General features: G+C 52.6%; 1 protein-coding gene across 1 annotated transcript; it reads left to right on the forward strand.

The window, feature by feature from the left end:
- Positions 1 to 4,780: 4,780 nt before the first annotated feature.
- LOC137304357 (sphingosine 1-phosphate receptor 2-like) lies at positions 4,781 to 22,419 on the forward strand. Its single transcript, XM_067972917.1, has 2 exons — positions 4,781 to 4,843; positions 18,306 to 22,419. The coding sequence occupies exon 2, from the start codon at positions 18,472 to 18,474 to the stop codon at positions 19,564 to 19,566; it is 1,095 nt and encodes a 364-aa protein (XP_067829018.1). The 5' UTR covers positions 4,781 to 4,843; positions 18,306 to 18,471; the 3' UTR covers positions 19,567 to 22,419.
- The last annotated feature ends 3,364 nt before the right edge of the window (positions 22,420 to 25,783 follow it).

Genomic DNA, 25,783 nt, shown 5'->3' on the forward strand with positions numbered 1-25,783 from the left:
GATTGTGGGGGAGGGCGGTGGTCACCTAACCTGGATGGCATTGCCAGGCACAAGCAATGCTACAGGTGCATCTTGGGTGTCCACTGCTGCCCCCGACCCCCACCCCATGCCGCCATCAGTGGGAATGCCCCCCCTCCCCAGACTGGAGGTAGTTTCCTCTCAGCCTCTTGTGTGAGGGGCAAACTGTCAAAATTTTCTCTCAAGTATGACTGAATCTTGGTAATGTTCAGGGGTTGAGGGACCTCCCAATACTGGATCTTCCTGGTGGTGACCACTTGTGGCTACCCCTCATCTCAATGGTGTACCCGACTCCTACATGACACCAGGTCCCTCCTGGGCCAGGGAAGCAGCTCCCTCCTGCCACGACCAGGTCTCGGCCTTTCTCTGAACTGTTCCAGCAGACTCCCACTGGAGTTACAGCCGAATACCCCCAGGTTCTCCAAACACTGGCTTTCCTCCAAGATCCTACAGAGATGGGGAGTCTGGCAAACCGAGAGCCGGTACGGGGGCAGCTTTGCTGAGGAGGCGATTGAGGGGAGTGATTGTGGGATTCTAACCTGAGCCATGTGGCAATGTGTAAGTCACCTCGACAGCACTTCCCGTTGTTGCTGTTACACCATCGAAACCCAGGAGCACAGCACTGGTATTGCCATTCATATTTGCTAAAATATCCAGTGAATTGGTGCCAAGGCAGGTCAGCGCAAGACTCTGAGCAAGAAGATCCTAACTTCAAATTACGATACTCTCACTCTGACTGATACGATGAATTCCTCCTCTCTCCAAAATGAAAGGAGCTTTAGGCCATCACAGTGAGTGTGAGTTACAACACAAAACTGAGCATAGTTCAACACTGCTAATTGCACAATACAAAGTATATTGCCTGTTTACTCCTGATAACACTGTCCCTGTGCACAGTACACAATAAGGAGTATGTTACCCCTGCGTACAGTAGACTAAGTATAAAATATAGGAATGTGGGAGCTGGACTCTGCGATTCACACAGTCTGTCCATTGTTTGGTGCCATCTGTGAGGGAAGCTGGTGATCCCAGTGGGATTTCATTAAAACCAGAGAGAACTGGAAGGTTCATGTTAAACAGACACATGATAATGTCTGTACTGCACTGCTTTATATTTATGGCTCCTTGAGAGTCCCATAAAGAGTTCATTCAGTGCTGGTCTCACTAATACAATGGGCGTTTTATAAAAACACCATCATGGACTGTGAGCCGACTGAGTAATGATATTTGTTATTATCCATTACATCCTCTTGGCTTTAACCCCAAAATGTCAATCTTTCCTACGGTTTTAAAGTTCCTTTTCCTTTAACCTGGGGTTGCCAACTTGAGCAAATTTAAAAGACAACAGGAGCTGAGATTGGGACAGGGCGGAATGATGGGATTGTGTTAGTGTATACACCATCCAGTACAGCTCGATCAGCAGCCCATCCACCGCCCTAAACATTCACTCCCTTCACCACCAGCGCACAGTGGCTGCAGTGTGTACCATCCACAGGATGCACTGCAGCAACTCGCCAAGGCTTCTTCGACAGCACCTCCCAAACCCGCGACCTCTACCACCTAGAAGGACAAGGTAGCAGGCACATGGGAACAACACCACCTGCACGTTCCCCTCCAAGTCACACACCATCCCGACTTGGAAATATATCGCCGTTCCTTCATCGTCGCTGGGTCAAAATCCTGGAACTCCCTTCCTAACAGCACTGTGGGAGAACCGTCACCACACGGACTGCAGCGGTTCAAGAAGGCGGCTCACCATCACCTTCTCAAGGGCAATTAGGGATGGGCAATAAATGCCGGCCTCGCCAGCGACGCCCACATCCCGTGAACGAATAAAAAAAAGGGGGGACTGGGATCGGGTCGGCGCGGGGGCTGGGATCAGGGTTGGAGTTGCTTTGCTGGTGATGAAAGTGGTCAAAGTCCATGATATTGTCAATACTGAATGGGGCAGAGGAGTACGGGGGAGAAATGGGCACTCATTTAAAAAATCTCACTTTTCAGGGCCTGGATCTGTGGTGACCTAACGTTGACCCCTCCTGTCCCTTTGACTCCTTGGTTTTTTCCCTTGTAGAATGCCTCCTCTAAGTGGTTCCACCCCCCTCGAATGACCTACCTCCAATCATGCATCCCCCCCACCCACAGATTGTTGCTTCGACTATCTGAGAGTGAATGACCAGTGGACTAATCCCAGAACGCTCCCGGGAGAGGGGGGGAGAGCAATTCATATATTACTGGGGCTGGACGTTGAACCCAAGACTCCCTCGTATCCCCTCCCCCCAGTCAGTGTGAAAGTGCTGCTTTCACTGGCACCTGTGCAACACCACTTGGTGGTTTATTGCTGCACTGAATGAAAACTAAATCATCAGCTGCCATTAACCTCAGAGCTTTTAAAGCCCAGGTCTCCCGTGCACCAATGTGCTTTTGCCATCTTGAGCTTTGCCCCCTCGGTGCCCGGTCGCGGCTTGTTCTGCCACACTATGACCACCAGAAATGTCCATGACCCACTTAATTTACAGAGCAGTTGAAAGCAAGGGTATCGGAGAGACCATCATCAACCTGTTGTGCTCCTCAGACTGGTTCCGCCAAATTACACCCGACATAAATCAGACAAGCGAGAGCATCATTTGCCACTCCTGCCAGGCTGCCCCCTGAATGGGAGGAGCAGGTAGACCTGTCTGTGCTCAGGCATCTCCCTGATAGAGCTTTAAAAGAGCACAGACTGTAGCTCAGTGTAAAGGGACAGTAGCCCCTATACTGATACAGTCAGTAACACAGGGCACTGGGGAGAGGGGTTATTGAGCGACGGTGGGTGGGGTACAGTGTACGGTACGGGATACAGTATGGGGTACAGTGTGTGGGGTACAGTGTGTGGGGTACAGTGGAGAACCTGGGAGCACTGTGGGGATTGTATCATTATATCCGTGTGAGTTTAATCATCTCCTTCACACTGTTGGACTCGCTGATTCCTTCAGGCCATTTCCTGTTGATGCTGGCATGAATCATTGCCATTTAAATAAAACACAAAGAAATCCTGTACAGAGAAATCGTGACAAACTCTATCAGCACAGTAACATTTCTCGAGGCTCAATCTGAGTGAACAAGTCTTGAGATTAAGACTCGTTTACTTCAGAATGGGAGCTCAACCATTCACTGATTCCTTTGAGGATCCTGTTATTTTTAAAGGGTCCAACTCAAGTGAAAAATCACAGTTAAAAAGATATGGGCTGCCTGGTATGGATTGTTTACAGCTGCTGCTAAATTAGCTTCAAGAGAAAATAGATGTCTCTAAGTGGAAGGAATTGGGAAAGTGCCTGTTAGTCCTTTGAGAATGACCTGGGGCCAGGGGCCAGGGCGACCTGGGGCCAGAGCAGCCAGGGCGACCTGGGGCCAGAGCAGCCAGGGCGACCTGGGGCCAGAGCAGCCAGGGCGACCTGGGGCCAGAGCAGCCAGGGCGACCTGGGGCCAGAGCAGCCAGGGCGACCTGGGGCCAGAGCAGCCAGGGCGACCTGGGGCCAGAGCAGCCAGGGCGACCTGGGGCCAGAGCAGCCAGGGCGACCTGGGGCCAGAGCAGCCAGGGCGACCTGGGGCCAGAGCAGCCAGGGCGACCTGGGGCCAGAGCAGCCAGGGCGACCTGGGGCCAGAGCAGCCAGGGCGACCTGGGGCCAGAGCAGCCAGGGCGACCTGGGGCCAGAGCAGCCAGGGCGACCTGGGGCCAGAGCAGCCAGGGCGACCTGGGGCCAGAGCAGCCAGGGCGACCTGGGGCCAGAGCAGCCAGGGCGACCTGGGGCCAGAGCAGCCAGGGCGACCTGGGGCCAGAGCAGCCAGGGCGACCTGGGGCCAGAGCAGCCAGGGCGACCTGGGGCCAGAGCAGCCAGGGCGACCTGGGGCCAGAGCAGCCAGGGCGACCTGGGGCCAGGGGTCAGGGCGACCTGGGGCCAGAGCAGCCAGGGTGACCAGGGGCCAGGGCGACCTGGGGCCAGAGCAGCCAGGGTGACCAGGGGCCAGGGCGACCTGGGGCCAGAGCAGCCAGGGTGACCAGGGGCCAGGGCGACCTGGGGCCAGAGCAGCCAGGGGCCAGGACGACCTGGGGCTTGGGGTCAGGTGTCAGGGCAACCTGGGGTCTGGGTGACCTTGGGCCAGGAGTCGGGGAAATCGGGGGGTTGGGCGAGCTGGGGTCAGGGAGCACTGTTTCCATGAGATTCATAACCTTGTTTCACTTCCCCTGTCTGAGTTGGAATGTAATCTGTGATGTGAATCAGATCGTTATTCTGATGCCTTTCCTCATCTGAGGTTTTGTCTTTGGTGAATTGATAAATAAAGAAATAGCGATTCATTCTGGAACCTCCTGACATGCAGCATGTGCCCTCTAGTGACACTGGGACCTTGCTAAGGCCAGCGACCGGCCGGCCCACATGTGATTCTTGCTGCAAACACATGCTGAGTTGAGTGACAGTCGGTTGGTCCTGTGTGACAGTTGTCTGTCCGGGGCAATTAATCCCAAACAATGGCTGTTGATATTTTACCAGGTTTTGACTGAATGATAATGAGAGCTCCACCCAGGCTGTCATATCATGTCATGTGGTAAACCAGTCATTAAAGGGAAAAACTCGCACAGCAACTGGCCAGAAATCTACTCTGATTCCAGATTAGAAGGAAGTGTTTCTGTGCAGAGTGAGGGTGTGGGATATACTCCCAGATAAAGCAGCCAACACTGGGTCAATGAACACATTTTAAAAGGAGCTGGGTAGGAACGGGATGGAGAGTTGCCCGGTTCGGTACAGATAGAGATCGGAACGCAGTGTGGAACAGGAGGATTGCTGAACTGGTGAGACGCTGCAATTGTCTTGTCAAGGACGGTACTTGATCAGGGGGTGTATCGTGTAGGATGGCATGTTAAACAAAGATTCTGGTTTATTATTCAGGGGCAGTGAGAACATTTGTAGCACTTTTTCTCAGAAGAGTGAGTGGGTTGAGTACAGTGCAGGCCAGGCTGCGAGGTTCATGGTTTGTGGAAGGAATTGGCTGAAAAATCTTTTGTTTCTTTATGTTCCTCTGTTGACTCGTTCTGATCTGACTAACTCTCTGTGATCTGAGCCAGGATCTTTGTCTCAAATGAGCATATGTCACTATAACCTGACAGCGTGTCTGAGTGTCTCTGTGTAACCTGAATGCTGCACCAATGTTCTCCTGGCCGGCCTCCCGTCTTCCATCCTCCATAAACTCCAGCTCATCCAAAACTCTGCTGCCTGTATCCTAACTCACACCAAGTCCCGTTCACCCATCACCCCCTGTGCTCGCTGACTGACATTGGCTCCCGGTCCAGCAACACCTCAATTTTAAAATTCTCATCCTTGTGTTCAAATCCCTCCATGGTCTCACCTCCCCCTATCTCTGTAACCTCCTTCAGCCCTTCAACTCTTTCAAAGAGCCGGCACAGGCACTACGGGCCAAATGGCCTCCTTCTATGCTGTAAGATTCTATGATTCTACAACCATCCGAGATCTCTGCGCTCCTCCAATTCTTGCCTCTTACGCATCCCTGATTTTAATCGCTCCACCATTGGCGGCCGTCCCTTCAGCTGCCTGGGCCCTAAGCTCTGGAATTCCCTCCCTAAACCTCTCCACCTCTCTCCTCCTTTAAGACTCTCCTTAAAACCTACCTCTTTAACCAACCTGTCCTAATATCTCCTTACGTGGCTCAGTGTCAAATTTTGTCTGATTACGCTCCTGTGAAACGCCTTGCTATGTTTTCTTATTTTAAAGGCGTGTGTTGCGGTGTGTGTTGCGGTGTGTGTTGCGGTGTGTGTTGCGGTGTGTGTTGCGGTGTGTGTTGCGGTGTGTGATGCGGTGTGTGTTGCGGTGTGTGTTGCGGTGTGTGTTGCGGTGTGTGTTGCGGTGTGTGATGCGGTGTGTGTTGCGGTGTGTGTTGCGGTGTGTGTTGCGGTGTGTGTTGCGGTGTGTGATGCGGTGTGTGATGCGGTGTGTGTTGCGGTGTGTGATGCGGTGTGTGATGCGGTGTGTGATGCGGTGTGTGTTGCGGTGTGTGATGCGGTGTGTGTTGCGGTGTGTGATGCGGTGTGTATTGCGGTGTGTGATGCGGTGTGTGATGCGGTGTGTGATGCGGTGTGTGATGCGGTGTGTGTTGCGGTGTGTGTTGCGGTGTGTGATGCGGTGTGTATTGCGGTGTGTGATGCGGTGTGTGATGCGGTGTGTGATGCGGTGTGTATTGCGGTGTGTGATGCGGTGTGTGATGCGGTGTGTGTTGCGGTGTGTGTTGCGGTGTGTGATGCGGTGTGTATTGCGGTGTGTGATTCGGTGTGTGTTGCGGTGTGTGTTGCGGTGTGTGATGCGGTGTGTGATGCGGTGTGTGTTGCGGTGTGTGTTGCGGTGTGTGATGCGGTGTGTGTTGCGGTGTGTGATGCGGTGTGTGTTGCGGTGTGTGATGCGGTGTGTGATGCGGTGTGTGTTGCGGTGTGTGTTGCGGTGTGTGATGCGGTGTGTGATGCGGTGTGTGTTGCGGTGTGTGTTGCGGTGTGTGTTGCGGTGTGTGTTGCGGTGTGTGATGCGGTGTGTGATGCGGTGTGTGATGCGGTGTGTGTTGCGGTGTGTGATGCGGTGTGTGTTGCGGTGTGTGTTGCGGTGTGTGATGCGGTGTGTGATGCGGTGTGTGTTGCGGTGTGTGTTGCGGTGTGTGTTGCGGTGTGTGATGCGGTGTGTGTTGCGGTGTGTGTTGCGGTGATAGAGGGAGACCGATAGAGGGAGACCTGATAGAGGGAGCTTTACTCTGAATCTTAATCTAACCCTGTACCTGCCCTGGGAGTGTTTGATGGGACAGTGTAGAGGGAGCTTTACTCTGTATCTAACCCGTGCTGTACCTGCCCTGGGAGTGTTTGATGGGACAATGTTAAATTGAAGCTCTCGTCATCTCTCACCTAACACAAGTATATAAAATTGAATTGAGAGATTGAGTAGAATGGGCCTATACTCTCTGGAATTTAGAAGAATGAGAGGTGATCTCATTGAAACATATAAGATTCTGAGAGGCTGTTTTCCCATGGCTGGAGAGTCTAGAACTAGGCGGCATAGTCTCAGGATAAGGGGTCGACCATTTAGGACTGAGATGAGGAGAAATTTCTTCACTCGGAGGGTTGTGAATCTTTGGAATTCTCTACCCCAGAGTGCTGTGGATGCTCAGTCGTTGAATATATTCAAGGCTGAATCAAAGGATATGGGGATCGGGCGGGAAAGTGGAGTTGAGGTTGAAGATCTGATTGAATGGTGGAGCAGGCTCGAGGGGCCGTACGGCCGACTCCTGCTCCTATTTCTTATGTTCTTAATTGAAGATGAGCTTTCTGCTGAATTGAAGAGTCCCATCGCCAAGCATGAGGGGCAGTCCCCAGGCTTGGCTTTACCCCTGTGCATGCATTGTGTTGAGCAAAGTTGTGTGTCTTTAACAAGAAGATTCTAGAAGCTATTAGCTGTCAGGAAGTATGGCGTACTCATAATTAACCTCCAGTAAAGCTGCTGCTGTGCTTCATATCAGAGGGAATGAGCTAACTGTGCCGAGGGCCGAGGATAATGAGGAATTGGAGCAGTGCAAATTGCAGGCTTTATTCCATAGCAGACACGTTTAGCCAGCCCAATTAATCAAATTTCAATCCAGTAAAGCCATAGGAGCAAAGGTATGTACAGGACTGGGGGGGAAAATACAGCAGCCAATCTGACTGGCCCCAGTGTCTAGGAGATCCCATATCCCAATGACACCTCTTACTCCCTGCCCTCAGATTTTGGCGGGAACTTATCCAACTCACTCTTGAATTTGCTGATTCAATCAAGCCCCAAGACCTCCATTGGATGTTCATTCCATATTTTCACCACCATAAAGTAGTTCAATGTAATCTGTCTGTTCACCATCCCACTTCTAAGTTTGTTTTAGAACCTGTGACTATGTTAAATATATTTATGTTTATCTTGACAGTACCTTTTTAGAATCTTGAATACTTCAATAAGAGTATCCGTGCACCTTCCCAGCTTCTCCTCCTCATAACTCAGGTGCCTAATCGCAGTGCCCCAGATCGCTCTCTGCCATGCCCACCAGTGCCCCAGATCGCGCTCTGCCATGCCCACCAGTGCCCCAGATCGCGCTCTGCCATGCCCACCAGTGCCCCAGATCGCTCTGTCATGCCCACCAGTGCCCCAGATCGCGCTCTGCCATGCCCACCAGTGCCCCAGATCGCTCTGTCATGCCCACCAGTGCCCCAGATCGCTCTGTCATGCCCACCAGTGCCCCAGATCGCTCTGTCATGCCCACCAGTGCCCCAGATCGCTCTGTCATGCCCACCAGTGCCCCAGATCGCTCTGTCATGCCCACCAGTGCCCCAGATCGCTCTGTCATGCCCACCAGTGCCCCAGATCGCTCTGTCATGCCCACCAGTGCCCCAGATCGCTCTGTCATGCCCACCAGTGCCCCAGATCGCTCTGTCATGCCCACCAGTGCCCCAGATCGCTCTGTCATGCCCACCAGTGCCCCAGATCGCTCTGTCATGCCCACCAGTGCCCCAGATCGCTCTGTCATGCCCACCAGTGCCCCAGATCGCTCTGTCATGCCCACCAGTGCCCCAGATCGCTCTGTCATGCCCACCAGTGCCCCAGATCGCTCTGTCATGCCCACCAGTGCCCCAGATCGCTCTGTCATGCCCACCAGTGCCCCAGATCGCTCTGTCATGCCCACCAGTGCCCCAGATCGCTCTGTCATGCCCACCAGTGCCCCAGATCGCTCTGTCATGCCCACCAGTGCCGCAGATCGCTCTGTCATGCCCACCAGTGCCCCAGATCGCTCTGTCATGCCCACCAGTGCCCCAGATCGCTCTGTCATGCCCACCAGTGCCCCAGATCGCTCTGTCATGCCCACCAGTGCCCCAGATCGCTCTGTCATGCCCACCAGTGCCCCAGATCGCTCTGTCATGCCCACCAGTGCCCCAGATCGCTCTGTCATGCCCACCAGTGCCCCAGATCGCTCTGTCATGCCCACCAGTGCCCCAGATCGCTCTGTCATGCCCACCAGTGCCCCAGATCGCTCTGTCATGCCCACCAGTGCCCCAGATCGCTCTGTCATGCCCACCAGTGCCCCAGATCGCTCTGTCATGCCCACCAGTGCCCCAGATCGCTCTGTCATGCCCACCAGTGCCCCAGATCGCTCTGTCATGCCCACCAGTGCCCCAGATCACACTCTGTCATGCCCATCAGTGCCCCAGATCGCTCTGTCATGCCCACCAGTGCCCCAGATCGCGCTCTGTCATGCCCACCAGTGCCCCAGATCGCTCTGTCATGCCCACCAGTGCCCCAGATCGCTCTGTCATGCCCACCAGTGCCCCAGATCGCGCTCTGTCATGCCCACCGGTGCCCCAGATCGCGCTCTGTCATGCCCACCGGTGCCCCAGATCGCGCTCTGTCATGCCCACCAGTGCCCCAGATCGCGCTCTGTCATGCCCACCAGTGCCCCAGATCGCGCTCTGTCATGCCCACCAGTGCCCCAGATCGCGCTCTGTCATGCCCACCAGTGCCCCAGATCGCGCTCTGTCATGCCCACCAGTGCCCCAGATCGCGCTCTGTCATGCCCACCAGTGCCCCAGATCGCGCTCTGTCATGCCCACCAGTGCCCCAGATCGCGCTCTGTCATGCCCACCAGTGCCCCAGATCGCGCTCTGTCATGCCCACCAGTGCCCCAGATCGCGCTCTGTCATGCCCACCAGTGCCCCAGATCGCGCTCTGTCATGCCCACCAGTGCCCCAGATCGCGCTCTGTCATGCCCACCAGTGCCCCAGATCGCGCTCTGTCATGCCCACCAGTGCCCCAGATCGCGCTCTGTCATGCCCACCAGTGCCCCAGATCGCGCTCTGTCATGCCCACCAGTGCCCCAGATCGCGCTCTGTCATGCCCACCAGTGCCCCAGATCGCGCTCTGTCATGCCCACCAGTGCCCCAGATCGCGCTCTGTCATGCCCACCAGTGCCCCAGATCGCGCTCTGTCATGCCCACCAGTGCCCCAGATCGCGCTCTGTCATGCCCACCAGTGCCCCAGATCGCGCTCTGTCATGCCCACCAGTGCCCCAGATCGCGCTCTGTCATGCCCACCAGTGCCCCAGATCGCGCTCTGTCATGCCCACCAGTGCCCCAGATCGCGCTCTGTCATGCCCACCAGTGCCCCAGATCGCGCTCTGTCATGCCCACCAGTGCCCCAGATCGCGCTCTGTCATGCCCACCAGTGCCCCAGATCGCGCTCTGTCATGCCCACCAGTGCCCCAGATCGCGCTCTGTCATGCCCACCAGTGCCCCAGATCGCGCTCTGTCATGCCCACCAGTGCCCCAGATCGCGCTCTGTCATGCCCACCAGTGCCCCAGATCGCGCTCTGTCATGCCCACCAGTGCCCCAGATCGCGCTCTGTCATGCCCACCAGTGCCCCAGATCGCGCTCTGTCATGCCCACCAGTGCCCCAGATCGCGCTCTGTCATGCCCACCAGTGCCCCAGATCGCGCTCTGTCATGCCCACCAGTGCCCCAGATCGCGCTCTGTCATGCCCACCAGTGCCCCAGATCGCGCTCTGTCATGCCCACCAGTGCCCCAGATCGCGCTCTGTCATGCCCACCAGTGCCCCAGATCGCGCTCTGTCATGCCCACCAGTGCCCCAGATCGCGCTCTGTCATGCCCACCAGTGCCCCAGATCGCGCTCTGTCATGCCCACCAGTGCCCCAGATTGCTCTGTCATGCCCACCAGTGCCCCAGATTGCTCTGTCATGCCCACCAGTGCCCCAGATCGCGCTCTGTCATGCCCACCAGTGCCCCAGATCGCCCTCTGTCATGCCCACCAGTGCCCCAGATCGCTCTCTGTCATGCCCACCAGTGCCCCAGATCGCTCTGCTATGTCACGTCCTGTAGAATAATTGCCGGTTCCACCGAGCTTCACTTTCAGACACTCTTTGCTTCCTCTTGTTCAGCCAGTTTTCAGTCCAATCCAGATGTACTCCACCTAAGCTGTGCCTTTGAATCTAAATATGCAGCGCTCACCGAGCTCCCGTCTACACGGTTCGTTAGTTCTTAAAGGAATTCCAAGAGATTTGTCAGCCCACTTCCATCCAGCGCATTCCAGCTCGATTAAATCCAGTCCAGTCCAGTCCAGTCCAGCTCACCCCAGCTCAGACCTTTTAAAGAAAGAATGAACTTGTATTTCTACAGTGCCTTTCATAACTCAGGACGTCCCAAAGCGCTTTACAGTCAATGAAGTACTTTTGAAGTGTAGTCACTGTTATAATGTAGGAAACGCAGCAGCCAATTTGCACACAGCAAGATCCCACAAACAGCAACGTGATAATGACCAGATCATCTGTTTTAGGTGATGTGGGTTGAAATTTACCCATTAGGTAATCCCAGGCCAGCCTGTGACATGGGAATTTCAGTAATGTGGTAGAAAGTGGGGACGGAATGGATGTTCAGGACTGGGAGAATTTTGAATTTTATTGAGGAGTGACAGAGTAGTAGAAAGTGACCTCATGAAGCTGTTCAATGTATTCACTGATTGTAACAGCATCTAAAGACCCACCATCACCTCCCCTAGTGAAAGCTGGGACCCTACTGATAGATTTCTGTGGATATGAGGCCACCCACTCTCTTGTATCGCTGGTACTACATTGCTCAGGAGCTGTTTGATGTGAAGCTGCAGATACAGAGCAGCTATCACTGGGGCAACGCACAAAGTCACTTCCAGGCCACAGGCCCGAGAGACGATTAACGAACATCTCCCAGCTCAGGCTGTGTGACTGGACAGGATGTGTCAGCAGCAGCTGAATTTCCCAAGTGTCGCTAACCCAAAAATAAGCTAACCAGCGTCCTCACGATGAGCATCAGCAGAGTGGAGAATCCCAGTGTGGCTTTTTAACTGTAAACAGTTCACTAACGTCAGAACAAAAATTTTAAAAATTCCAGTGACCTCATCTGCCTGTGGTCCAACTTGAAAGAAACGTTCAGCGATCTTGTTTAGTTTGTTTCCCCATTTATATCCGGCAGGACTCTCCGTCCGGGCCTCATTCATTGACACTGTGTAACCGACGGAGACATGAGCTGCGACCAATTCCCTCTCCCTCCCATACAAAAAATCACCTGGCCTCAGACTAACAGCCTACCACAGTGTGCCAACCACTGACCAAATTAATAACTCCAAACCAGCGGAAGTGGTGATTTAAGAGAGTGGAGGGGCAGAGTCTTAGGGAGATTGCTACTTTTTAAAAATAAATGTTATTCATGAAGAGAATGAACAAACATAATCTAAAGATACTCACTGATAGAGAGAGAGAGAGTCACAGAGAAAGAGAGAGAGAGAGAGAGTCACAGAGAGAGAGAGAAGGTCGCAGAGAAAGAGAGAGAGAGCGAGAGAAGGTCGCAGAGAGAGAGAGCGAGAGAAGGTCGCAGAGAAAGAGAGAGCGAGAGAAGGTCGCAAAGAGAGAGAGCGAGAGAAGGTCGCAAAGAGAGAGAGCGAGAGAAGGTCGCAAAGAGAGAGAGAGAGAAAAGGTCGCAGAGAAAGAGAGAGAGCGAGAGAGAAGGTCGCAGAGAAAGAGAGAGAGAGAGAAGGTCGCAGAGAAAGAGAGAGAGAGAGAGAAGGTCGCAGAGAGAAAGAGAGAGAGAGAAGGTCGCAGAGAGAAAGAGAGAGAAGGTCGCAGAGAGAAAGAGAGAGAAGGTCGCAGAGAGAAAGAGAGAGAAGGACGCAGAGAGAAAGAGAGAGAAGGTCGCAGAGAGAGAGAGAGAGAAGGTCGCAGAGAGAGAGAGAGAAGGTCGCAGAGAGAGAGAGAGAGAGAGAAGGTCGCAGAGAAAGAGAGAGAGAGAGAAGGTCACAGAGAGAGAGAGAGAGAGAGAGAAGGTCGCAGAGAGAAAGAGAGAGAAGGTCGCAGAGAGAAAGAGAGAGAAGGTCGCAGAGAGAAAGAGAGAGAAGGTCGCAGAGAGAAAGAGAGAGAAGGTCGCAGAGAGAAAGAGAGAGAAGGTCGCAGAGAGAAAGAGAGAAGGTCGCAGAGAGAGAGAGAGAGAAGGTCGCAGAGAGAAAGAGAGAGAAGGTCGCAGAGAGAAAGAGAGAGAAGGTCGCAGAGAGAAAGAGAGAGAAGGTCGCAGAGAGAAAGAGAGAGAAGGTCGCAGAGAGAAAGAGAGAGAAGGTCGCAGAGAGAAAGAGAGAGAAGGTCGCAGAGAGAAAGAGAGAGAAGGTCGCAGAGAGAAAGAGAGAGAAGGTCGCAGAGAGAAAGAGAGAGAAGGTCGCAGAGAGAAAGAGAGAAGGTCGCAGAGAGAAAGAGAGAGAAGGTCGCAGAGAGAAAGAGAGAAGGTCGCAGAGAGAAAGAGAGAGAGAGCGAGAGAAGGTCGCAGAGAAAGAGAGAGAGAGCGAGAGAAGGTCGCAGAGAAAGAGAGAGCGAGAGAAGGTCGCAAAGAGAGAGAGAGAGAGAAAAGGTCGCAGAGAAAGAGAGAGAGCGAGAGAGAAGGTCGCAGAGAAAGAGAGAGAGAGAAGGTCGCAGAGAAAGAGAGAGAGAGAAGGTCGCAGAGAAAGAGAGAGAGAGAAGGTCGCAGAGAGAAAGAGAGAGAGAGAAGGTCGCAGAGAGAAAGAGAGAGAAGGTCGCAGAGAGAAAGAGAGAGAAGGTCGCAGAGAGAAAGAGAGAGAAGGTCGCAGAGAGAAAGAGAGAGAAGGTCGCAGAGAGAGAGAGAGAAGGTCGCAGAGAGAGAGAGAGAGAAGGTCGCAGAGAGAGAGAGAGAGAGAAGGTCGCAGAGAGAGAGAGAGAGAGAAGGTCGCAGAGAGAAAGAGAGAGAGAGAAGGTCGCAGAGAGAAAGAGAGAGAGAGAAGGTCGCAGAGAGAAAGAGAGAGAGAGAAGGTCGCAGAGAGAAAGAGAGAGAGAGAAGGTCGCAGAGAGAAAGAGAGAGAGAGAAGGTCGCAGAGAGAAAGAGAGAGAAGGTCGCAGAGAGAAAGAGAGAAGGTCGCAGAGAGAAAGAGAGAAGGTCGCAGAGAGAGAGAGAGAGAAGGTCGCAGAGAGAGAGAGAAGGTCGCAGAGAGAAAGAGAGAGAAGGTCGCAGAGAGAAAGAGAGAGAAGGTCGCAGAGAGAAAGAGAGAGAAGGTCGCAGAGAGAAAGAGAGAGAAGGTCGCAGAGAGAAAGAGAGAGAAGGTCGCAGAGAGAAAGAGAGAGAAGGTCGCAGAGAGAAAGAGAGAGAAGGTCGCAGAGAGAAAGAGAGAGAAGGTCGCAGAGAGAAAGAGAGAGAAGGTCGCAGAGAGAAAAAGAGAGAGAGAAGGTCGCAGAGAGAAAGAGAGAAGGTCGCAGAGAGAGAGAGAGAGAAGGTCGCAGAGAGAGAGAGAGAGAAGGTCGCAGAGAGAGAGAGAGAGAAGGTCGCAGAGAGAGAGAGAAGGTCGCAGAGAGAAAGAGAGAGAAGGTCGCAGAGAGAAAGAGAGAGAAGGTCGCAGAGAGAAAGAGAGAAGGTCGCAGAGAGAAAGAGAGAGAGAGAAGGTCGCAGAGAAAGAGAGAGAGAGAAGGTCGCAGAGAGAAAGAGAGAAGGTCGCAGAGAGAGAGAGAGAGAAGGTCGCAGAGAGAGAGAGAGAGAAGGTCGCAGAGAGAAAGAGAGAGAGAGAAGGTCGCAGAGAGAGAGAGAGAGAAGGTCGCAGAGAGAAAGAGAGAGAAGGTCGCAGAGAGAAAGAGAGAGAAGGTCGCAGAGAGAGAGAGAGAAGGTCGCAGAGAGAGAGAGAGAAGGTCGCAGAGAGAGAGAGAGAAGGTCGCAGAGAGAGAGAGAAGGTCGCAGAGAGAGAGAGAAGGTCGCAGAGAGAGAGAGAGAAGGTCGCAGAGAGAGAGAAGGTCGCAGAGAGAGAGAGAGAAGGTCGCAGAGAGAGAGAGAGAAGGTCGCAGAGAGAGAGAGAGAAGGTCGCAGAGAGAGAGGGTCGCAGAGAGAGAGGGTCGCAGAGAGAGAAGTTCGCAGAGAGAGAGAGAGAGCGCGGCTCGCAGAGAAAGGCTCGCAAAAAGGGGGAGGGAGGGCCGTGGAGCGGGAGGGAGGGTCGCAGGGAGGGAGGGAGGGGGAGAGACAGGTGATGAAATCTCTGCATGAAACATGGTTTGATTTTGGGCGAGACATTGGAATGTTTCCAACTCCTCTCACCTCTCTCACCACCTGAGTTTGGCTCAGTGCCTGACCGGACTGGGTATTTCCAGTTTTCACCTCTTAACCCTTCCAACAACTTGCTGCTGATTTCTCTTTCCCCTTTTCTCGCCTCCTCCCCTGAAGGCATTGACTCTCCCTGGGGTACAGTCCCTCTCCTCCCCTAAAGGCACTGACTCTCCCTGGGGTACAGTCCCTCTCCTCCCCTAAAGGCACTGACTCTCCCTGGGGTACAGTTCCCCCTCCTCCCCTGAAGGCACTGACTCTCCCTGGGGTACAGTTCCCCCTCCTCCCCTAAAGGCACTGACTCTCCCTGGGGTACAGTCCCCCTCCTCCCCTGAAGGTACTGACTCTCCCTGGGGTACAGTCCCCCCTCCTCCCCTAAAGGCACTGACTCTCCCTGGGGTACAGTCCCCCTCCTCCCCTGAAGGCACTGACTCTCCCTGGGGTACAGTCCCCCTCCTCCCCTGAAGGTACTGACTCTCCCTGGGGTACAGTCCCCCCTCCTCCCCTAAAGGCACTGACTCTCCCTGGGGTACAGTCCCCCTCCTCCCCTGAAGGCACTGACTCTCCCTGGGGTACAGTCCCCCCTCCTCCCCTGAAGGTGCTGACTCTCCCTGGGGTACAGTCCCCCCTCCTCCCCTAAAGGCACTGACTCTCCCTGGGGTACAGTCCCCCTCCTCCCCTGAAGGCACTGACTCTCCCTGGGGTACAGTCCCCCCTCCTCCCCTGAAGGTGCTGACTCTCCCTGGGGTACAGTCCCCCTCCTCCCCTGAAGGTACTGACTCTCCCTGGGGTACAGTCCCCCCTCCTCCCCTAAAGGCACTGACTCTCCCTGGGGTACAGTCCCCCTCCTCCCCTGAAGGCACTGACTCTCCCTGGGGTACAGTCCCCCTCCTCCCCTGAAGGTACTGACTCTCCCTGGGGTACAGTCCCCCCTCCTCCCCTAAAGGCACTGACTCTCCCTGGGGTACAGTCCCCCTCCTCCCCTGAAGGCACTGACTCTCCCTGGGGTACAGTCCCCCCTCCTCCCCTGAAGGTGCTGACTCTCCCTGGGGTACGGTTCCATGGGTCCTGGACTCTCCCTGTAGCTGACCCATGTGCCAGTGTGAGCCTACAGAGTGAGTGGGGCATCAGTCAAACCTAATTCTGGCCTCACCCGGCATTTTCCAACAGATCAGGAACAGGAACCTTTCTCCTTCCTAACGCAGGGATGCTGAGGACTCCTTCTGATCCCCAGGCTGTGTCCCGCAAACTCCAGCACCGAGCAGGGTTAAAGCTGGTTCTTTCGGATCTCTCTCTGTCCCACACTGGGAATGAGCCAAGGGTGAACTTCTATAAATGTGTGATGTGCAATAATTCCCTACAGGGACGTGCAGGAAATGGGGCCCATTCTTTATGTTAAAAAAAACCTCACAGAAAGTTGTGATCTGGGTGCTGTGGTTCTGAGCAACCAAATTAAAGGAACATTTAACCAGAATTTTTTTTTAAATGATTGACTAATTATAACACTGACTGAGCTGTGAGGCAGCAAAGGGAAAGAGGAGGTGGAGGAAGAGCAGGATCGGAAAAGTGAGGGGTCCAAGGGGAGGATTGTGGGGGTGTCAGACTCTCGATGACCTTTTGTGGGACTGATAAGAAATTTGAATTTTATTTTTTAATGGTATTACTCAGCAGTTGAGTTGGAAGTAGTATTGAGGCCAGTATTTGTGATTGGATAGAAGCTGACAGTGTATGAGTGAGGAATCTCTCCTTATATCTCCCCTTTTTGATGTTCATTGTGTTGCCTTCAGACTTTCCGTCTGTTTGACAAAATGTTTAAAGTTAATCCTTGTTTCTGAGACCCGCTCCTCAGGCCCGCTCCTCAGGCCCGCTCCTCTTGCCCGCTCCTCTTGCCCGCTCCTCAGGCCCGCTCCTCAGGCCCGCTCCTCTTGCCCGCTCCTCTTGCCCGCTCCTCTTGCCCGCTCCTCTTGCCCGCTCCTCTTGCCCGCTCCTCTGGCCCGCTCCTCTGGCCCGCTCCTCTGGCCCGCTCCTCAGGCCCGCTCCTCTGGCCCGTTCCGCAGGCCCGTTCCTCTTACCCGCTTCTCTTACCCGCTCCTCAGGCCCGCTCCTCTGGCCCGCTTCTCAGTCTCTAGCTGAGGGAAAGTGTTTTAGCATGGGCCCATTCAGTAATGGGCAACATCCCATGAATGAGGTGGTTCTGCCCCAGATCGGGGATTATTTACTGAACGGATCCCAGTGATATGGGAGGGGGCAGAAAAAACCCAAGGGGGTCCTGCTTTTGTGCTTTAAATATAAATTTGATTCCAGACATCTACAGGCAGTCACTATACTGTCTTGGTATCGATGTAGACTGTTGTCTATTTATTCTGATCGGTGACGGTGAGTCTCGATGGGGTTTTCAGTTGGTGAGGTCAGGCCCCTGAGAAACATCGGCCATCAAGACTTGGAGAATAATAAATAGACACCCTCCAAAACATTCGGAAACTTTGTAAAAATAAACAGTAAAGCGTTTCCTGTGAACTGGGACAGATTCCCAGCCCCCTCGGGCTCTACTGCTATTTTTTTTACAGAGTCAGTGTGGAGAAGCTTGATCTCGACTCTCTCAGGGCAGCAGATGCTGTCTCTGGCTCTCCTTGATCAATGGGGGATGTTACTGTCTCTCTCAGTGATAAGGTTGTGATGCCAGGGACTTGTCTCTGACCTTCAGGACTGCGGGAAGGTCAGGGAGAAACTGAACAATAGGAGAGTAGACTTTTATATATGGCCATCCGGAAATGATGGACAGGAAAAGACCCACTGGTCCACCCAGCCTTCCCACACAGATGTGATGCCTGGTGTGTCTCGACACAGACACTCCCCACCCACCTGGAGCAATGTCATCCAATAACTAGAGGTGTTTCCCCGCTGAACCCTGGCAATGAGGTTTGACGGTCTGCTTAAAGAAATCAAAATGTTTCCTGTGCATTGAGTACTTTCCAACATCCATCGAGTTGATTTGGACTCCAGTCTACGATAAAGTGACTTGTCCCCCTTTATCATTCTGCCTTTCCCAGTCCGTACAGTGTGACCTGTTATTGTGACCTTTGTTTGTCACAGTTACTAACCCATCTTTGTTGACTCTTACAGGTGATTGGGAGCAATGAGACCAGTTCTACATGAAGATTATACTTTGGAATATTTCCAAACCTGTGAGCCTTGAATCTTTGACTGACTGACAGTGGCATTGAGGGGCAGGGGCCATTATGCCCTTGAGGGAAACAAGTGCCTACTACAGCCAGAGACTTTTGTAGAAATGGATGGGAAAGCTGAGAAGTCTGTGCCATGCACTGTGCCCACAAGCTCCTTTAACAATTACTACGACAAGTATTTAATACGTTATCATTATAACCTAACTGGGAAACTCGAGGACCCCAAGTACGAGTCCCAGGACCTGAGTGTTATCTCTGTTCTCTTTATCATTTTGTGTTCTTTCATCATCCTTGAAAATCTCCTGGTCTTGGTGGCCATCTGTAGATACAAGAAGTTCCATTCAGCCATGTTTTATTTCATCGGGAACCTGGCGCTTTCTGACCTGTTTGCGGGCGTCGCTTACATCTTCAACATTGTGTTCTCGGGCGGCCGCACCATGAAGCTGACACCACTGCAGTGGTTCTTTCGGGAGGGCACCATGTTCGTCGCATTAGCTGCATCAGTCCTCAGCCTGTTGGCCATCGCCATTGAGAGACATGCCGCCATTGTGGAAGTCAAACTCTACAGCAGCGACAAGAATAGTCGGATGTGCCTGCTGATTGGAGGCTGTTGGATTGCCTCTGTGCTGCTGGGCGGGCTGCCCATCATGGGCTGGAACTGCTTGTGCCAGCAGAAAGGGTGTTCCACTGTACTCCCTCTCTTCTCCAAGACCTACATCCTGTTCTGTATCACCATCCTCAGTGTCATTCTTCTGTCCATCGTTATTCTTTATGTACGTATTTATCTCATTGTCCGCTCCAGCCACCGCGAGACTGCGGCTCCGCCGTCCTTGGCACTGCTGAAGACAGTGACCATCGTGCTGGGTGTGTTTATCGTTTGCTGGACGCCCACCTTCATTATCTTACTGCTGGACTTTGCCTACTTGGGCAACAATTGCAAGATCCTGTACAAAGCAGAGTATTTCCTGGGCCTGGCGACCCTCAACTCTGCCATGAACCCCATCATTTACACGCTGAGGAGCAGAGACATGCGGAGGGCCTTTATGAGGGTCCTGTGCTGCTGTACCGTGATGGAGAAAAAGGGCAGACTGGAGAACTGCTTCCCTAGTCTTCGTCACCCCAGTACTTTGGATCGGTCTTACCACATACACGAGGCCCCAGACACACCAATGATGCCGGAATGCACAACATTCGTGTGAATGGCTGTGTGCAGAAGGGCCTGATGGTGAGGAATGATGCAAGATGCACCATCTCAACACAAGCACTCCATGTCCTCACACATGTCCCCGATAGACCCCTGAGCCCAAAGTGTCTGACGGAGGAGGCTGCTGTCATGAGGGGACCTTCTGACCAGCAAATGGCGGGTGAGTTGGATGTGATGCCCAATCTGCCCCCTTTCCACGTGTGACTCTGGCTGACCAGTGGGTTTTATTGTTGTCAAAATTTGCCACCAGCCAATCATCAAGGAACGCACTTGACAAAATGACTCATCGTTCAGCAGTGAATCCTGGGATATCCACATACTCCGGAACGTAGCACGTGATCTGATCACGCTGGCAATCTGTCACATCGACTTCACTGACCAGCAAACACTCGATGGCAGAGGCCCGTGGAGCACTGTGCTCTTATCAACTTGGCCAGTCCAGATGATTGTTTCCTTACACGTGTTAGTGGCATTTTAAAATGCTGGGTGGAGGGGAGGATGATGAAAAGACTTTGGGGATAAAAAACACGCACAGACATAAACACAAACGTACACGTCATTGAAACAGTTTTGAAAGCACCTGTGTCACTGTCACTGCCCCTGTGTCCAGTGCCGACAACACCAGTGATCTATGGTACGACTTTAAAATTGTCCCCCTTCCCCCCCAACACATCATAAATAGACAGCACGGGGCCCGGTCGCCGAGCGGCAGGTTTAGTCCCTGTCCGGGTTGTGAGCTGAACTCTTGGCATTTATCACAATGGTGTGACTGACACATTGAGCAAACAATTAGTCATATGAAGTGAGTAGATAAACGATGTGATATTTCTGGCCAATCATAGCTTTAATATTTTAATTTTTTAATTAACATTTTAAACTCCACAAACCTTCCCCGCCAAAAAAAGCAATGTCTAATTCAGACATTGTTCAACTCTCGCGATGCTGGTTGTGCCAGTGAGGATGGGCCCACCTGACTCTCAGTCTCCTCGCTGTCATTTGTTCAATGGATGGCCCACTGCTGGTAAAGGAACGGATTTTCTGCCCTCTCGTACTGTGTGATGGTCCACTCCATTAGAGGCTGTGTTGTCAGTCCCTCCGTACACCAGTCCCACTCAGGAGGAGGAAGGAGAGGGTTAAACATCCAATCCAAACCTATCTCCCGGCCCAACATAGAGCAGCGGCAATGGCGGTCTCTAGAAATGCAGAAGGACGGGAGTGAGATGCGTCACGGATTAGAGAGAGAAGGCAAGCAGTCTGGCTCTGTTCCAACACCTGTCTCCCTATTGGCAGGTTTACACGGCCGTCAGTAACTAATTAATGGATTACCAAGGCCACTGCAATCTGAGGGTTTTTAAATAAATGGATAGTTTATAACAGATTTTTAATTCCAGTTAAAGTGTCAGACCTCAGTTAGAGCCAGGTTTGATTTTACAATTCTGTAGTTAGGACTGAGCTCACTGCTTTCTCCTCCACCCTGCTCAGTCGTACAATAATCGTGTCTCCAGTTGAATAGCTATTTTATGTCAGCACATTTGGTGATTAGATTCCGTGGGAACTGTTCCCTGTCCAGACATGTTGTTCAGTAAACACCTGAAAAGTACAGATAAAGTCACAGAGGCCTAGGCTTGGACTCAAATATACAGAGCAGCCTGCACCTAACATGGCAGATTGAACCCACTAGAGAGTGTGCCCCCAAAACACAGTCAGTGTGTGCCCCCAAAACACCGGGCCCGTCCCCGTCCCCCGAAACACCGGCTGTGGTTTGGGAGCACAAACTCTCTCTAGCGGGTGTTTCGGGGGACGGGGACGGGCCCAGTGTTTCGGGGGACGATGATGGAATTGCCTTTCCCATAAAATAATTCAGTCCAAATGTAAAAGTTTAAAGGAGCGGTGATATCTTCATGTCCCTATGTCCCTGAGGGATGGGGAAAGTGGAGCAGTGACAGTGTTTCAAAGCACCTTGGAGCCCAGAGTGCAGTGCAAATGGCATCTGGTGCATTGTCTTCAGTAAATCCTATTTCAGAAGAATTTAAAGACAGTGATCCTGATGTCGACATCCACTGGTGTCTCAGAGACTGCTCATGGGGGTGAGCTGTCCCTTTAAGTGAAGGTAAAATAAAACTTTGTTGTGTAGTCTAAATGTTTAAGTGGCAACACTAGTGCTGAAACTGGCATTTCATTGCAGGATGTTTTAATGTGTATAAAACAATGTACAGAATTCAAGTATAGAACGGTACGATAAACCAATCAGTGTCTCTCCACTGAGAATTAACCAACAGGAAATAAACCTTTTCAAAAAAAGCCCAGTCTTGGTTTTTGGACTCAGGCCTGGGTTCAAGTGCTGTCCAAGTGGAAAGGTCAGAGTTTGTGATTCTTCAGTGAGGCCAGTGAGAAGGATCAAAGCTTTAATTTGGAGTTTTGCCCAGTGTCCTGTACGGGAATGAGGTTGGAGTTAGGTTTCCTCTGACACTGACAGTAGTGCATTGTGCCTCATTTACTCTGTTCCTCTTCTCTCTGTTTGGTGACGAGAGGCCATTCCTGAGCTGCCAGTGTTTTCCCAACAGTAGGAGCTTGGAACTTTCACAGGGCTCGATTCTCCACGTATCCGAGCACTGCCAGAAACTGCCAAGGAAGTCGAATGGCAGTTTGCACCTGATAATATCTATCGAAGTGCAATATTGGGGAGGTAGATACAGAGTGCGTGTGTGTGGGTGGAACAGACACCACCAGCTGTTCCTGGGAAACGCTAATTCACTTGATCTGATGCAAAACAGCTCAGGGGAATTTTAATCACAACCCCCGTGGAGTTTGAAGCAGCTTTGATGATAACTCCATCTGATAGCTCAGTGCCTCTCTGTACATGAAACCGTTTATTACATTATAAATTAAAAATCATTTCACTTTTTGTTCCAGCTCTTTCTGGGAGGGAGAAGGGGATAAACAGATAGATAGGAGCAGGTTGATCTGATAGTATTAGAAAGTTCCTGCATTTATAAAGCACCTTCCACATCCTCAGGACGTCCCAAAGCGCTCCATGGTCCAGTATTTATGAAGTGTAGCCGCTATTGTAATGCAGAAAATGTAGCAGCCAATGTGCGCAGAGAAAGATCCCACAAACAGCAATGAGATAAATGATCAGCTAGTCAGTTGAGGGACAAATATTAGCCCAGGACAACGGGGAGAACTCCCCCGCTCTTCGAATAACATCATGGGATCTTTTACGTCCACCTGAGAGAGCAGACAGGGCCTCTGTTTAATGTCTCATCCGACGGTGCAGCGCTCCCTCAGTACTGCACTGGGAGCGTCCGCCTGGATTATGGGCTCAAATCTCTGGAGTGGGGCTTGAACCTACGACCTTCTGACTCGGGAAAGAGTGTCACCCACTGAGCCAAACTGACACTCAGCCCAGTAGATCCCAAGTTCAAATGAAGACCGTGAGTATCTCACAGACTTGTGTGGGTTTGTGGGCGAGTACTGGCTGCTCTGGTGAAGGAGAACTCTGGGGCTCTAGTCAGGGTGGGGTTGCTTGAGAGGCCCAGTCCTCACCTGCCATCGAATCGTGCCGTTTGGGTCAATCCTTCTCTATAGTTCTTGCACGGTGACCATCCCTCGCTGTCAGGCCTTGGAAGTTGTGTTTCAGCCTGTTAGACAATATGACTGTGTGTGTGAGCTGTGCACGGTGATGGCTGCCACTCCCTCCCTGCCCAGCCTGCTAAATTCCCACATATGATTCAGTTCCTGCACCTTCCACGTTCCTCGTGGAGACGGGTCTGAGTGTTGGTCCCGTCTGATGCACAGTCCACCCTCACTCGGGGGTCTCTACCTCTGCAACCTCTTCCAGTCCAACAGCCCTCAGATCTCTGCACTCCTCCGATTCCGGCCTTAAACTCTGGAACTCTCACCTCTCCGCCTTTTGGTCACCTGTCCTAATATCTCCTTATGTGGCTCGGTGTCAAATTTTGTTTGATAATCGCTCCTGGGACCTTTTACTACGTTAAAGGCTCTGTATAAATACACGTTGTTGTTGTTGTTGTCGTCGTCGTCGTCGTCGTCGTCGTCGTCGTCGTCGTCGTCGTCGTCTTCCCTCGACTCCACATCTGGATTTTGCCAGATATGAGCTTTGGGCAATAAAAGGCAAAAAAGCATTTTCTATTAGATTTACCGTGACCTGCTCGGCCGTGGAGAGGGACTGAGCAGAGTTTTACCCCCGTGAGAGGGGGGAAATCGGAGTGGGGCGCTGCTGCTGGCAGAGGCCTGGGAGAGAGGCCGTGCCCACGTTCTCTGCCAGGCTGATCCAGGAGACTGGAAAAGACGAAAATGCAAATGTCTGAAGGAGGGAGCTCCCCGTCCAAAATATCGAGCAAAGGAACGGCAGCACCTGGACTGTGACGTGAAACAGCTGGAGCCGACCGAGGAGGGAAAGGCCCCAGGTTTTAAAATAGGAAATGAGTGAGTGAAAGGGGTTAATCAGCAGCAGCTGACTCACGGTCACAACCGAGTCGGACTCGATCAGTCAGACATCTGTGGGTTTTAGAATTCCCCAAGGTCTGGGCTTTCTGGGCCAGTGATGTTTTGTATCTTTGGTTATTTTACTAAATGCGGGAGCTCCAAGTCTGGACAGGTTCCGATCACCTGAAACAAATCTCACTTCTCTCCTCACTCCACTCTGATTAATGTGAGTAGCTGGAGGCAGATTAGAATTTAACAAGCCCCAAACACGCCCCAATCAGTCATGTGCCACCTGGACCCATTCCCAATGCAGGAACTCTGCCCGTAGGCAGTTTCCTCTTCTCATTTTCCATTTTCATTATTTTTCCTCCTTCGATCTTTTGGCAAATTTCCCCCCACCCTCCTCCTCTGAAGGCACTGACTCTCCCCGGGGTACAGTGGGGAGAGTTGGGGATGGATGGGGATCTGAATCTTGCCCTTGGAAACCTCTGTTTCAGTGGCACGGATTAGATTAGCACCACCTCCGACCCCAACCCCTGGCCTCTAGCCCGGGCTGTGACCCCCTGGCCTCCGACCCTAGACTGTGACGCCACCGACCTCCTCACCTTTTGACACCTCCTCTCTTCACGGTGTCTCAAATGCTTCACACAATGAACTACTTTGAGGTGCAATCACTGTTGTTGACCAAGTAAATGCAGCAACCAATTTACACATAGGAAGATCTCCCAACAACAAGGAGCTGATTGAGGGACAAATGTTGGCCAGAACACTGGCAGAACCTCCTACTCTTCTTCAAGTTGTAACACCTGAAAAGACGGCCCCTCCGACAATGCAGCGCTCCCTCAGTACTGCCCCTCCGACAGTGCAGCGCTCCCTCAGTACTGCCCCTCCGACCATGCAGCGTTCCCTCAGTGCTGACCCTCCGACAGGGCAGCGTTCCCTCAGTGCTGACCCTCCGACAGGGCTGCGCTCCCTCAGTGCTGACCCTCCGACAGGGCAGCGCTCCCTCAGTACTGACCCTCCGACAGGGCAGCGCTCCCTCAGTGCTGCACTGGAGTGTCGGCCTGGATCATAAGCTCAATTCTTGGAGTGAAGCTCAAACTCATAACCTCCTGACCCAGAGGTGAGTGGTGAGAAGATGAGGTAAATCAAGAAATCCTGATTGGGTGAGAACCGTCTGAGTTTTAAAGGCATGTCGACTGTAGGAGGAGGGAGGGTGGGAAGATCCACAGTTCGAGGTCTCGGGGGAAAATTGAGTTAACGTGGTGAGAGAACAAACACCTGCATTAACAGAAAATAGATTCACAAGTGGAAATACACAGGGAATGGGTCGAGAACCAATGAGGGAGGGAGGAGGAAGGGTATCAGAATCCTGATCGAGAGGTGGATTTTGAGGAGGAGCGAAAAGTGAAGAAAGAAGAGGGATTTAGGGAGGGATTCCAGGCCCGAGGCAGCTGAAGGGCAGAGTGAGAGGGCTGGGGATAGGGTGAGGTGGGTGATGCTGTGAAGGGACTTGAAGAGGAGGGCGGAGTGTTGTGGGAGGGGAGCCAATGTGATGGTGATGGATAAACAGGATTTAGTCTGAAGCAGGATATGGACAAGTTGGAGTTTTGTGGAGGAGGGGAGTCCAGCGAGGAGAACAAGTGAGGAGGTGATGAAAGCAATGGGCAAGGGGTCCAGGGTGAATGGGCAGAGGCAGGCAACGCCATGCTGGTGGGGAGAGGGAGGGGGGCAGTTACACTTATGGTCACAATCTCTTCACG

The sequence above is a fragment of the Heptranchias perlo genome, chromosome 37, assembly GCF_035084215.1.
Source record: "Heptranchias perlo isolate sHepPer1 chromosome 37, sHepPer1.hap1, whole genome shotgun sequence".
Taxonomy (NCBI): domain Eukaryota; kingdom Metazoa; phylum Chordata; class Chondrichthyes; order Hexanchiformes; family Hexanchidae; genus Heptranchias; species Heptranchias perlo.

Coding starts and splice junctions, on each gene's coding strand:
- LOC137304357 (XM_067972917.1), top strand. CDS start 18,472: ATGGATGGGAAAGCTGAGAAGTCTGTGCCATGCACTGTGCCCACAAGC.